The sequence below is a fragment of the Thunnus maccoyii genome, chromosome 10, assembly GCF_910596095.1.
Source record: "Thunnus maccoyii chromosome 10, fThuMac1.1, whole genome shotgun sequence".
Taxonomy (NCBI): domain Eukaryota; kingdom Metazoa; phylum Chordata; class Actinopteri; order Scombriformes; family Scombridae; genus Thunnus; species Thunnus maccoyii.
This window is the reverse complement of record NC_056542.1, coordinates 29,692,712-29,707,890: the sequence shown is the minus strand read 5'-3', so window position 1 is coordinate 29,707,890 and position 15,179 is coordinate 29,692,712. Positions and strand designations below refer to the sequence as shown.

At 39.5% G+C, this 15,179-nt stretch overlaps 1 protein-coding gene across 1 annotated transcript; it reads left to right on the top strand.

The window, feature by feature from the left end:
• The first annotated feature begins 948 nt into the window (after positions 1-948).
• Positions 949-14,892, top strand: cep76 (centrosomal protein 76). Its single transcript, XM_042425217.1, has 13 exons — positions 949-1,272; positions 2,111-2,266; positions 2,493-2,577; positions 2,682-2,906; positions 3,104-3,289; positions 4,518-4,615; positions 4,842-4,970; positions 5,635-5,823; positions 9,291-9,457; positions 10,430-10,589; positions 11,128-11,301; positions 11,669-11,886; positions 14,519-14,892. The coding sequence occupies exons 1-13, from the start codon at positions 1,210-1,212 to the stop codon at positions 14,655-14,657; spliced, it is 1,989 nt and encodes a 662-aa protein (XP_042281151.1). The 5' UTR covers positions 949-1,209; the 3' UTR covers positions 14,658-14,892.
• Positions 14,893-15,179: the final 287 nt, after the last annotated feature.

Here is a 15,179-nt window from a genome sequence, read left to right as displayed (position 1 = left end):
CATGTACTGACTCCCGAGATGAAAAGATGTGTTGCTGTCGGACATGGCTTTTACTCAGTTCTCATTTAACCCAGGAAAGATGTGTTTGACCATAACATTCCATTCATTCTTGTTTTCCACATAAGATTTCAGGGGAGTTTTGTACACTGCTGAACTGCAGTGAGAATATAACAGATGGTGTTTTGAAAAAAAGCAAACAAAACGTGAAATACTTCTTAAATAAAACATTCACCTTTTTTACCAAAACCTGCTTGTGTTATTTCTTCAGTCACTGTCAGGAAAAGCTGCTCTACAGTGTCCACCCACAGCTCTCAACATCCCTCCACTGCTGTGCTGTACTATAGTCATAATTTCATTCTGACCATGAGTTCAATCAATGCAGCCAGACTGGAGGCCTCTCACTGTGGATTCCAGGAACTGATTCAATATTTCAAGAAGAGGCCTTGCTCATATTGACTACTATAGTAATTTAGTTTTTTTCTTGTCTGTGGGATGGAGCTGGCATGTGTGGAGAAGGAACTCTTCTATGCAGCTATCCACTAAAAGAGTATTTTGTTTTTTCCAGAGTTTTATAAATTGGATAATCATATAAGCGCTATATATTGAGTTAAGGATGGAAGGAATTTAAGTCTAAATAGTGTAAAACTGATTGAGTCGATATATAAAAATAGTAACAGTTAAACCATTAGGTCTTGTTATACATCCATGAGGTAAAACATAGTGATGACAGTCCCATCGAAACAAAATACAATTTGAACTACAAAAGGGTCCTACCAATTGTTGTGGAACGTGACGAGCGAAGGGCAACTAACTTAATCCCTGAATAAAATAGCAAATATTTCTTAAATGAAAACTAAAATAAATGTATCTTAGAATGAAGTGTCTATTCAGTGATATCCCAAGCGCCGTTTGTTGTGCAGTTTTTGGATATAAATAGTTAAGGCATTGGTTTTATCGTAGGAGTTTGTCAGGCTTAGCCGTAGCCGCATTCCCGCTTGCTGTTCCGCCACAGTTGAAAGATTCTTCATAGTTTAAACTGGCAGTTGTTGCTGTCAGGACAAGGAATTTAAGGAGGTTATGTTACAGACGACAAATGTTGACCAGGATGAAGTATTACTCAAATTAAAAATTCAGTTATTTACCGTTCTTGGTAGTACTCTATTGCTAACGTAGCTAGCTAATTTTGCTCAGAGCTGGCCATCAGCTGTAATGTCTCTGCCTCCAGAAAAAGCTTCCGAGCTGAAGCAAATAATTCACAACCATCTGCTCAAGGTGAGCAAACTGTAACGGTAACTTGTATTTTCATACACGCTTGGATTGCTAAACAATGCACATCTACGTGCTATACTTACAGAGGTACATACATTTAACGCAGACCGATACGTGAACTGCCATTAGAAATAACACAAATTAAGGTTTACTTGCTTATTGAGAAAAGTACACACATGATAAATCGTATTTTCATATCCTTCACAACTAAAGTTTGTCTTTTAATAAGTTCGGCTATATTAAATATGTATATAATGTATTTTTTAAACAGCTTGTTTTTTTCCATCAATGTCCACCAAAGCTCCAACAGCCTCCACAGGCTTCAGTGTGCTTACTGTTACCCTGCTACACATCATCAACCCACATATGTTCGCTGGCACAAGAAACAAAATGTTGCCTACTGGAATTGGCCAGTATTAGCTTTAAAAAGCAACGTTGGTAGTGGTCCAGTATTATTTTTATTGCCAATCATTTGCTTATTTGGGTATTTTTGTGTATACATTAAGATAGGCATGTCCACAAATGAATATGTTTTGTGTCTGTATGTGCCCCAGGATTTTTGAGAAAGTAGTATTTGTACTGACAAAATAGTGACTGTTGTTGTTATAAGCTCCAAGAAAACTAACTGAGCATTATAAGCCGCACTGTTAACTTCAAATGGCAATGAGTCTGTCTTGAGATATTAAGATACTTAAAAGACGTAACCTAACAGCAGGGGATGACTATAAAGCCCATACTGGTGACTTCTGAAATGTTTCTTTGTGACTGTAATTTAGGTGAAGTGAATGGGAACATGATGTTTTTGGGGGTTTTGTTTTATTTTTTGTTTTCTGCCTGTCAGATGGATATCCATGGAAAGATCCGAGAGGTGCTGGCTGAAACTGTGAGGGAAGATCAAGGTCCAGCACCTCGAGCTCTGTCTGAGGCGGATTTCCTACACGCTCTACAGCGCAGGGGCATCATAGATGATGTGATGAAGGACCTACACTTTACCCAGGTTGCTCAACACTTAACAGGCAATTTTCAGACTTATATACTTGATGATACTAAGAATAAAAGTTTGAAGAATTTGAATTCAGCCTTTTCATAACTGAATATGGATAATGACTCAGATGTAGAAAATATTTTCTCTGTTGTATGAATTCTATCCTTGACCATAAGTGAGTGAATAATACTGTAAGTCATCTTTTCTGTGCTTTTTTCGTGTTGGTTTGATTTTGTAGGAAGTACCCACAGATACAGAAACAGAATTTCCTCCAAAGCCTGCAACTCACTTTGTAGACAAAGATCTGACTGAACTGAAGAAAAGTAAGAAACATCACTTACAAATTCCGAAAAAGCAACATAATGGCATGGAGATGTCCTTCTTAATATTTGAACTATTGAATTAAGATGTTTTTTCTTACTTTCAGCCAATATTGACCCATCCAGGCGGTACCTGTACCTCCAAGTGCTTGGTGGTAAGGCCTTTTTGGAGCACCTCCAGGAGCCGGAGCCTTTACCTGGTCAGGTGTGCTCTACATTCACACTTTACCTGCACTTCCGGAATCAGAGGTTTCGCTCAAAGCCAGTGCCCTGCGCCTGCGAACCAGACCTGAAGGAAGGCTTCCTCTTAGAGATCCACAGAGACGGCATAGGTACATTTAAATCAGCATGGTTGGTGTCAGTCAGGACCAACTGCTGTTCTGCTGTTTCATTGTTCAATATAGAGTTTTTAACTTTATAGCAATCCCACTCTTCTTAGACATGTCCTGTTTTGAAAATGTTGTCGTTTACTTCTTTAAACCCAACGATGAATGCATTCTGTATTACGTCATCACTTTTGGTACCTCAGGAGATGGCAGTAAGATGGCGGATGCGACCACCATGCTGTCTATGTGTGACCCAGTTCACTTGGTGCTGATCAAGACAGACACCTCCAGTGAGACGACGCTGGTCTCGTCCTACTTCCTGGACTGGAGGACAGTCCTCAATGTGCCCAGTGGGAAGACCTGCTTTGCTGTGGAGCTGATGGGAGTTGGTATGCAAGAGTGATTCAGTAAATAGTGATAGTGTGTTTACTTAATTACTCATTTCTTTATTTTTAAAAGGGTAATATCTGTACATTTAAAGGATAAGGCTAGCATTGTTCTATATTTTTTATTTTTGTCAACAAATCCCATGAAAAGACCAAAACCAACAATGTGTTAGTCGGTCTCTCAATACTTTCAAGACTTCCCTACCATGTCTGTAGCACTTGGCCCAAGCCCATTGGTTCCCACTTAAGATGTAAATCTTTGAAATGGATAATAAATATATAGGTACATTTTTAAAAAAGGCTCTGTAGCTTCATAAAACAGCTGGGTACTGTAGTTTTTAGCAAACGTTACTCAAATAGGAATAAACAGTGCATTTATTAGGGACTATTTTCAGCTGTGGATTAATACACATTTGATGCTGTAGGGAGTATTTTTGACAACAGGACAGTGTGTGTGGGATTGAGTCAAAATAAACTACATAGTATTCGGGGTAATGAAGGAACATGTCACCCAGTGCAACAGTGTGGCTCATTGATGTGTGTTCAATAGTTTTTGAACAACAAGGTTCTTATAACTCCTCTGTCATTTAGTAGATTTGGTCTACAAATATTTGTTCACACATCCTTTTAGAAATTCTGAAATATAATGACGTAAAGTACTATGAAAAACAGCCTACTTTATTTTCTAGCCGACAGTGTATATACTATCTGTGGTTGATTGTGTCACGACATGGAGCTAAACTGAAAGCTTTGATTCTTTTGCAATCAGTATGTTGACACAGTGCGTTTTTCCCACATTTGTATCTGACACATAAGAAGTTGATTCATCCCCAGTGGGGCTTAAAAAGTATACAAGGCCGAGCACACACACACACACATTCACACATGTACATCTCAATAAAACACATGTTAAATAGTTAAATTGCTAATAAAGTGCATATTTAAAAAAAAAAAAAAAAAAAAAGCATAGTAACAACTAAAAGTGTTGTGTGCTTGACACAGTCAGCAGTAGGAAGTGGGGATGGGAAGATTCCCAGAGAAACAGGATGTACATGCAGTCACAAGGGATTTCTCTGGCCTTCTGAAGAGTGTGTTGTTTGTATATAGTGACCAGTTTATGGTGTACATGGAAGGAAAACATCAGTTTGCAATTTGCTGGACTCTTCACAGATTTAAATGACCCCATACCCTAACCTTAAGGTAACCCATTTGTGTATGTGTCTCTTGCCAGGAAGTGAAAGCAAACTACCAGCTGGTGTTTTGACCGTCAGTCTGGAGCTCTACCCTCCTCTCACAGAGACTCTGAACACTGACATCATCAGCACACAGGTCAGGACACTGGAGTCTCTTTATCTTTCTGTCTGTTATTCCTCTGTTTATTCATCTGCTTCATTATTCATGAATGAATTCAGCTGCTGTGAGCTAACAATGAATCAATATAACACAACTCATCTTCTTCAGGGTTGGCAAATCTTATTGATGCAAAGGCAACACTGTTTGAGAAACATTGTAGGCTCTATATTTAATGATTGATGTGACTGTATTTCTCATCCAGCAATCACTGGAGAGGCAGAGGACGGCAGAGAAGGAGAGGCTCTTCTTGGTTTATGCCAAACAGTGGTGGAGGGAGTTCCTTGAAATCCGCCCATCACACCAATCCAAAATGGTCAAGATCTTTGCCCAGGTTCGTCTGAGTTTACAGAAAAAATGAAACCGTTCTACCACATAGTTTTGTTAACTTTAAGGACATTTTTCCTAAAGCTTAACGAGGCAGTTTCTTTACTCATTTAAATTACCAACAGATGTGGAGAGTGAGTTAGAGCTGCAATGATTAGTTGATCAATCGGTTAGTAAAGCGACAAAATTTACAACCAATTTGAGAATAATAAAAAATAAATGATAGTCATTTTTCAAGCAAGAAGGCCAAACATTCTCTGGTTTAGCTCCTTAAAACTGAGGATTCACTGCTTTTCTTTGTCATACGTGACAGCAAATTCAAAATATTTCTCTTGTTGTTCGGACAAAACAAGCAAATTGAAAACATCACCATGGACTCCGAGACACGGTGCATGCCATATTTTTGGCAGATTAATAGATGATGGAAATAATCGTTGGTTGCAGCCTTTGAGAGAATAGCAGGGGTTCAGAGTGTTACACATATACACAGAGGCTGATCAGGGAGCTGCTCAGCACAGCATCATATACTGAATTTGCAGTTTGCCACTGATACACTGGTGTAGTGTGTTAGTAGTTTGAGGAAAGGGCCTTTCATATTCCTAACCAGTTTAGGGATCATTCCATCCTGAACTTCTTGAATTCATATCTGACTCCTCTGGCTACCTCTGCAGGATGAGAACGGTGTCAACAGGCCGGTGTGTTCCTACGTGCGTGTCCTCAGGGCGGGCCGGCTGCTGGAGAGCCCTCGACAGGCGGCCCGCTTCGTCAGCCTTCTGGCCCATGAGAAGGCCCCTGTGGTGGGAGGAGGAGGCAAGCAGGAGCAGTGGTGCACATTAATGGCTTTCCTGTGTAGAGGGAAGGTAAGGACAACTGTCCAGCCTCTTGGCAGCCACAACAGAGATGAACTCATCATTCAAATGACAGCGCACTTACTGTCCTGCTAGATCCTCTTTGTCAAAGATGGAGACAGTGACACATTTATGGCTTTCCTTGCCAAGGTTCCTGTGAACTGCAGGATTCATTCTCTCTTCTAAGTAATAATAAATCATAAGTTTGTGAAGTGTCAGTCACCTGGCTGATGATTCAACTCCAACACTTAAGATTTATTTCAGATCTCGTCTCTAAGAGACAAGTCAAGTGAGATGTTTCAGAAAGTCTTGGCTATATTATTATTGGATTTAGTATCTTGTTTGTGACATACTGTGTATGAGTAAGTGCAAGGCAGCTGTCCAAATTCTCCATTTGGCCTCTCTTTAATAGCACCGTCTTCATGTTATTAGTACATAGTATAACTTTCCCTTTACTCTGTCAGACTGTCTGAACAGCTTGGATGTGTCTAACAGCGCGGTAGTAATTCTAATGAGTAAATCTCTCTGGAGGTAATAATATTAATAAGACATAGTGTATATGTTTGTGCTTTGTTTATATGATGGTTGGAATTAAGTGGATTTTCAAGTCGGAGATGATCAAAAGGGAAACAATCCTTGATTTAACTGTGTGTATTGCCATTTTTCTTCCTTTTTTCTTCATGCATTGTTACAACCAAAAGCCCAATTTTGAGAATGTTGACACAAACACTAAAACTGGTGTTAAAAGATTTGTTCTGTGTCCTCAAAACTCACCATAAAATCATCAAAAATACATACCAGTGCCTAAGAAGAGAACACTGCAACAAAAAACTCCTCAGGCGAGACAACACAGAGCATCAAATCCTAAAATCAAATCTGCCATCATTTAGCAAAGATATAAAAAACTGAACTGAAATGAACGAAACATTTTCGACCGTCTGTTTACTGCTCCATATCTTGCCAGCCATTTACTTCAGGTCATAGTTTTTCATCCTCATCACACCTACTATAATATTTTCCCTGGTCAGACACCTCAGATAAAGTAGTGTGTGTGAAAAACTCTTCCCGAGGATGACTACAGTGATGTCATTACAGGTCAAGTCTATGACCTCATGACATGAGATATTTTGAAATGTAACCAAACTTGAAAAACAGAACAGTGTGAAATCATTAAAAGTTAAGTGAGTACATTTTGAGTCTTAGAACACAGTTGGAAAAAATATATCAAATCAATGAAGAAAACTGTAATTGTATTTCCTTCTTAAAAGCCCTTGTCCTCATATAACCTCAGTTTGGCCTCTATGACTATAATGTGTTTTGAATTAACATCGCATATTCACTTTGCCTTGAAAAGTTCAATCTTGTTTCACAAGTCCACAAGTATCACGTAAACTTGGCTTGGCTACATTTGCTCCATTTCTGAGCACAGCTGATTGTGTCATTTCTGAGAAAGAAGGATTTGTGCGGAGTTCACTGACTGATGTATTTTCATCTCACGACGAGATACCAGGGAATTTCCCAGACCACCGCAGGATAAATGTTCCCTGCCTCTCCTCTGTGAACGGCTGGCAAGACAGACACAACACAACTCTCACAAAGTGGCCCTTGTCAGCTGTGATTTATGAGTTTCATTCCAGGGAAAATTAATTTAGCCTCATCAGTCCCCAGCCTGTTCCGATGCTGCCGTCCATATTAGCACTTCTGGGGAACATCTATCATTCTGACTTGCCTGTACCCAGAGCCAGCAGCAGCACAAACCCCGAGCTCAACCCAGGCCTCTTTACCGGAAAAGTTGTACGAGAGAAATAAGAGTTGCTTACTGTCATGGACAATTTGATGACTGCAGAGCTTATTTCCTCTCCAGCAGACTTTCTCGTGTGTGTTCAACACTTCTGAGAAAGGCTAATAGTGCAGTGAGAGCAGGATATTGTTTAAACAGTGTTGTAGTGACATGATCAGACAAGCAATAGGGATGTGTGAAGATGGCATCATATCTGTCGAAATATGTGGATTTGGAATATGTCAGGTTAAAAAGTCACATGCATTCATAGTATGAATAATACATTTGTCCCATCTCAAATGTTTTTCACTTGTGAATATAGATTTTTTTCTTAGATATTCCAGCATTGTCATTAAAGGCTGAACCAAGAAGCCACATAGCACACATCAAACTTGCCTGAGCTAACTCTGAATGTACAACACTGCAAACACATTCTTACACTGTATCTTGCTGGGCCACCAGGAACGGAAAAACAAAAGAGGCTTATTTAAACTTGGAAGTACAGTCTTGACATTTGGGAGCGGTATACAGTATTCAGCAACAAAAAAATTCTAGCTTATGGAGCTTTCAGCTGCAACAACTTTGCAGCTCCATAGAGTTGGATGACCCAATTTAACAGGGAAAAATTCTGTTAAAGAAGACAAATAGGGGCGCTCCGTTAGCCTCCTGGTTTAAGACACATACCACATAACTGCAATGTCCGCGGTTTAATCTTTGTTGCATGTGATACCCCTCTCTCTACCCCGTTTCCTGTCTCTTGCTGCACTTTCAACTGTCAAAAAAAGTCAAGAAAAAGCCAAAAAAGAAGACTTCAAGTCTACAGCCATGCTAGCAGCTCTGTGAGGATATACTTGGTTACAGCGCTTTGAGCTAAATGTTAACATCATCAAGCAAACATGCTCACAAAGAAAACATGCTGATGTCTAGCAGGTGCAATGTTTACCATGTAAGAATCTTAGATTAGCGTGTTAGCATGCTAACATTAGCTAATTAGCACTAAACACAAAGTAGAGATGAAACTGATGGGAATGTTATTAGTTTTTCAAGTATCTTGTCATAAACGTATTGTAGTATTGGACAAATTTAAATTTTGATGTGATGATTATGCTAGATGAATAGTTAAGGGATCAGCACAACTTGTTCTGAAGGGAACATGATTGTCTGTACCTAATTTCACGGCAATACATTCAATAGCTGTTAAGACGTTAACCCAAAATCACAAATATAAACCCTGTGGTGGCACTAGAGGAAAAGTCAGGAGATCATCAAAGTCATTATGGTACATCTTCTGTGAACCATGAATGTCTGTATAAGATTTTATGCCAATCTGTCTTGTAGATATTTCACTGGAAAATCAAAGAATAAGTTAAAAATTGGACTTGGCTGGTATTTAGAGGAAAATGCAGGGGATCACCAAAATCAATAATACCATGAAGACCATGAATGTCATGACAATCCATTCAGTAGCTGCCAAGATATTTCAGTGTGTACCAAAGTAATGGACCAGCTGACAAACTGACATTGCCATTCGTAGAGTCGCTCAGCTAGCACGGCTAAACTAAGTTTTTTTTTTTTGTGTATCTGCCTTCACTAAGTTTGAGAGAACTCCAAACACTCGGCTAACATCATGTAGATAATATATTTTCTGCATTTCAAACTCTGGAGAGGAGCTGATCTCATCATTGTTTGTTGTCCCCAGGGAGACTGTGAGGACCACGCCACCCTGCTCTGCAGCCTGCTGCTGGGCTTTGGCCTGGATGCATATGTGTGTGTGGGTACCAAAGCCAAGGGAACACCACACACCTGGGTCCTGACCCGAGGTACTGATGGGAGCATCACCTTCTGGGAGAGCCTGTCTGCACACAGGTTTGGTTTTTTCATTCATTTATTTTTCTGGTCATATACTGTACCTGTAAAGTCATGAAACACACCTGCTGTCATCAGTTTGTCTCGCTCTCTCTCTCAGAATAGTTGCAACAGAGTAGAAATATCAGAAAATGCAGCACATTATAGACATGTCTGTGGTGGATACTTTAAACATTGTAGAAGGAGAAGAGTGTTCATGTTGAAAGAAGTCTTTTTTTTTTCAGAAACACATTGTTACTGCTAAAACCACAGAAATCAGAGAAACCATTTGAACTACACTGGGTTCTTGGTTTTGGTTCAGTTAGCTCATCAGCTAATCTTTGTGTGTTTGTCGGCAGGAGATCTTAGAATCCCATGAATGGTTTTCCATGAAATTTAGTGGCCGGGCTTTGGTCTGAGGAACAGTTGATTACATTTTGGTGATAACCCAGACATTTTGTCTATCAATTATTGTGTTTTGCTGTGAGAGTAACGGAAATAGACTTGATTTCACATCTAATGAGTATGTCAATAATACTAAATAAATAACGGAAATATGGTCTAACAGCAAGCATTGGTGGATTGTGTTCTCTAAGTGTTTTCTAGTTTTTTTAGGAGCTTTTTACACTCTTCATCTAAATTTTACAATTGTGTCCTAGACTTTTGTTACTTGTGATTTTGTTTTATTACATACATCATGGTTGTACTTTCATTTGAATCCTTGGACATAAAAAATCTCATTAACTGGATCTTCCCACCATGAAGCTTTGGGCTGATTTAATAGAGCTACAGTATATTTTATCACTACATGCAAAATGCGACACGATTCAATGGATTTGTAACTATTGTTGTCCAGTTTTTGTATCATTTATTTTATAGAATAAATTTGCAATACAAGTTTTCATATCATGTACCATGTTGATCATACCAATCATTTTGTCAGTGTGTTAATGATGAGACTGATTCAGCTTGTTGCCCCATGTGTATGGTCAGATACCTGCATCAGGCCATAGACCCAGATGCCCCACCGCTGGCCCCCCAGCCCAAACCCTCGTCCCCCTACCGCACTGTGGGCTGTGTCTTCAACCACCAGACCTTCATGGCCAACTGCCAGCCCTCGGACGCTGTGGAGCTTTGTGTCTTTGACTTCCAGGTAGGAGTACCTCACTGCCATCCATCACTGGATGGATCAGGTTAAACACACTTATATTATTAACAACACATTGTTGCTGTTACTCTTTTCTAACTATTAAGGCACTTTGGTGTTGAAAAAACCCCACTGAAATATCATTATACTGTTCATTTGTTTCACTGGCAGGCATTGTGATAATACTCAGGGTTTGGTGAAATGAGTTTCAATATGAATATGTTCATTTATACTGCATATCAGATTGGCCAGAGAAGATAGATAAGCAAATAGATAGTGGTGATTTTAAGTCAGACAGGGGGCAGAGGAAGCCTAGAGCGCAGAGCAGTGGAAGATGTCCAGGTTGAATCATCAGACCCGTGGTCAGTATGCGAGTAGGGAAATTGAATCTGCAACAGCTCCATTCATCAGCAACTTCCTAAAGCGAGGCACCAAACCAAAAGTGTACTGCTTCCACTGTGTGAGCAGAGGAAGTAACCCTGGATAAGAGCATCAGCTAAATGCCTCTTTTTTTTTCTCCCCCCCCCCTTTCCCTCGCCTTCAGAATCAGTCTCGGTGGAAAGCGATGAGCGAAGAGGCTCTGAAGTCAGTTTGTGCCCCAGGCTCCACCACCTCTCTGCCCCCTCTGCCTCCCCTCTGTGCCCCATCTCTGGATGCTGCTGCTGCCAGCAATCAAATGGAGCTGGAGATGCGGTACCTGGTCTCTGAGCACAGGAAGGTAAAACTCACTGCTGTAGTGGATAATCACACTTGAGGTTTGGGAGCTTTAAGATGATGCTTAACTCTTCTGTCCTGTGCTGAGGAGAAAAACTGATGACAGCTAATGTTCAGATAGCCCATTATAGAAAAATATGATCTTTAAATGAGATTGAATTAAATAAGATCATGTTATGTATTTTAAAATATCCTAATAAGATAAAAACACCAGGGGTAAGCAGTTCATTGCAAAGTAATTACAAAGTATGTTTCTTTTTATGTTTTGGGTGGACTGACCTTCTAAGTACTACTGACCAATCACATTTTAACTTGATAACTGTGCCCCAACACGTAATGTAAGATATTCTGAACTGCATTATGTCCTCCAGGACTTGGAGCTGGCGACAGTCTGGGACGACCACTTGTCCTACCTGCTGTCCTCGGCCTTGTCGGCTTATGAGCTGGAGCGCTGCAGCGGTGTCTCCTGTGGCAACGAGGAGTTCCAGGACGCAGTGAGGAGGGCGGTGCCGGACGGACACACCTTCAAAGGCTTCCCCATCCACTTCCTGCACCGCAATGCTCGTAGAGCCTTTGCCACCTGCCTCAAGTGAGCTTAGGACACATTGGGGTCAGCAGGGTGTACATACAGTATGTGTGGTTAGAAAATCATTAACCAGTAACTCGGGGTGTAAATTTCACATTGGCAACAATCTGATCTGTTAGAGTATCCTTGAGTACAGCCAGTGCCGCCATCCTTGCCAGATAAAGAAAGGTTAGAAGTCAAGGCAGGAGCAGATATTGTTGGCCCTATTCATGCAATGATTCAACAGAGAGCTGAGAACGAGGCTGTGAGAATGTCAACAAATCTTGGAAACCAGGCTGTGCATGCTGCAGCAATTGAACGCAACACTGCAAACCCACCGATTTCCTGCAACAACACATGAATTTGGTTTGTTTTGTTTTGTTTATATTTCTGGCTTATGGCAGCAAATTCCCACCAGCTGCAGTGTATTGTAGATGATAAGAGAGGAGAAACTCCCCACAGGTCCAAACAAATGCATCTGTTTTTGCACGTGCTAGTAGATTATTACAACAGTATAAAACACCAATAAATAGAGGAAGGATTTGTTTAAAATCCTTTTGCTGCACAATCCCTCTCCTGCAATGTTTCCCCTATATGCTTTCAACAGTAGCGCTCCTAAATGATGAACGTCACTGCTGAAATTTCACATTGTGTGTAATAATCACAACAAACGCAAACTATGCACTCTTTCTCCACTTCAAGCAGTTGATTGGAGCTAGTGGTGCTGCAGCCTCTCCTCTCTGTCCTCTCTTCTGCTCCCTGATTCGGTTTTTGACCAACACAGATAGCAGAGCTCAGCTCCTACACACACACACACACACACACACACACACACACAGCGGAAAGCAGTGAGGCTACAGCAGTGACAGTGACGGTGAAGTGAAAGATAATGTTTTACTTTAGCTGACGACGACTACACTTGTTACTCTATCTGCAGTAAAACCTTTGTGAGTCAAAAGTCAGTAAGTATTTTATCAAACCACCTGTTCAACAAGCATAAACATGTAGATATTTTCAGCTGCTTTGCCTGCAGTCCCTCATCCACCACCAGCATGTTTTACATAGCCACAGCATGCTGGTTAGGCTAATAGCAAATTGTTATGAACAAGCTAAAACAAAAGCTGTCTGTTTGTGGCCGAACTGTTTAGTTTGTCACGGATCTTAAAATTTGGCACATTCTTGTACACTTAGCTGTCGGCTGATGTCTGTGTTCTTTATTCTTTCTAAACTTCACTTAGTATTTTCATGTCAGAAATGTTATTTATTTTATTGACATATTATTTTTGTGTTCAGTGAGATATTATTGAGTTTATATAGTGACTCTAGAAACAGTATTTAGTTAAATTTAGAATATAAATGAATTCTAATCCTGTTTTGAATTAGGGTCACTTCAGGGCATGGTTATTTCATCAGTGAGCATATTTGTTTCACTTTTCTACTTGCCAATGTCTGAGTGTACTGTGAAAAACTACAACCTGTGATGTTGTTTTTTATAATAATGTAATGATAATGGTCCAAAATTATGTGAAAATGCATAGATTTTTTAGTCAAATAACATCAAATTGTGTTGTCGACTATGTTGTGGCCCTTCAAGTGTCAAAAGCTAGTTGTCAAGTTTTAAGTTAGTCCACTACTGGTGTGTACAAATATGGGTCCTGGTGTTGTAGACTCTGTACACGCACAAGGAAACACCGCTCTCCTGTCTTTATCATGTGTAAGTTCATAGTGTATCTGTTCATACTGTATATGACTGTAAGGGTTCATGAACACACAGCCAAATTACAAGGGCTGCAACCAGCAATTATTTTCATTATCAATTAATCTCTCCTCAATTAATTTTGTTGAAATGTAAGAAAATAGTGAAAAATGTTTTCAAATGCCTTGTTTAGTCTGATCAGCAGTCCACATCCAAAGATATTGAGTTTATTATCATATGTGACAAAGAAAAGCCTCAAATCCTCACATTTGAGAAACAGTAACCAGTAATTATTTTACATTTTTGTTTAAAAAAAAAAAGCCAATTATTCAAAATAATTGCCGAACAATTTTCTATTTATCAATTAATCGACTAAAAATAGCAGCTCTGCAAGTTACCAAGAATGATATCTATGTATACTCTATATATATTTGTCTATATCATCTTAAAGATCCCCTCCAAACATGTAGTAAACAAACAAAAATACTCCGCTTGGAACAATAATGTGCGTCTGATATGGTTTTTCCACACAAAAATTAGAATTACCATATTAAAATCCTTAAAACGGCATCTACTTCCTCTCCCTCATTAAAAATTACAGAATCTATGAATATGTAAATATTTTGCATTTCAGAAGTTTACCTGCTGAACACAAGATGTCTCTTACTTCATTGTAAAGTCCATTCTCAGTGTATGTAAACTGGAGGCTTCAAGTTTTCATATCACACTTGTGTAAGTTGCATGCTGGACCAGAATTGGCTTCCAAACTAGATGTGACATCACCAATCGTGCTTTAACAGGCCCACCCCTTTAAGTGAGATTTTCAATGAGCTGAGAGAAACTTCCAGTAGTAAAGCAGTGGAAGTAACAACAAGAAAACACATTTTTTCATGAAGGGGGACTTAAAAAAAGACTTTGCAGCACTTCATGTAACATGCTTTGTGTCCTTTTTTTGCGCAGGTCTCCGTTCTGTGACGAGATAGTGTGTTGTCGTGGTGACCATGTGAGGCTGGCAGTCCGTGTTCGGGTGTTTGTCTATCCCGAGAACGCATGTGCGGTGTGGCTCATGTTTGCGTGTAAATATCGCTCTGTGCTCTGACCAGCAGACAGGCGGCTCTGTGTTGCACATTGATCCTGGACAATCATTTACATCTTCTCAAGGACACCACAGGCCTGCTTCCTATAGATCAATACACGTACGATACAGTAAGAAAACCTGGAGCCACAATGAGCCAGAGGTCCAATAGACTCAATATATGTACAGACAACATATTTACACTTCAGAATTGTATTTATGTCTATTTTTGTAAATAAATAAAACTTTGTTCATCTTACTGTGTACTTGTTAGAAGCTTTATTGAAGAATTTTCCCATAGATGTTACACATGTGTTTTTTTTAAATCAGATTGCAGATTTGGATTTAAATTGGTCTAAATGATGCAAGAAAATGCACAATATATTTTTACAGTATTTTACAATTGCTTTGTCTTAATTGTCATGACAGTTTAAATTTGCAAAACTCTTAACATAAAATGCTGAACTTCTAATTTTGGACTTAAAATCTCACGTAGCACTCAAAATGCAAAATATCTATATCAAATTAATGAATGCATCATGCAGA

Excerpts from the sequence above, each read along its gene's own strand:
- cep76 (XM_042425217.1), top strand. The coding sequence starts at position 1,210 with ATGTCTCTGCCTCCAGAAAAAGCTTCCGAGCTGAAGCAAATAATTCAC. Across the intron at positions 4,971-5,634 it reads TGGTCAAGATCTTTGCCCAG|GATGAGAACGGTGTCAACAG; the intron begins GTTCGTCTGAGT and ends CTACCTCTGCAG. Across the intron at positions 10,590-11,127 it reads TTTGTGTCTTTGACTTCCAG|AATCAGTCTCGGTGGAAAGC; the intron begins GTAGGAGTACCT and ends CCTCGCCTTCAG.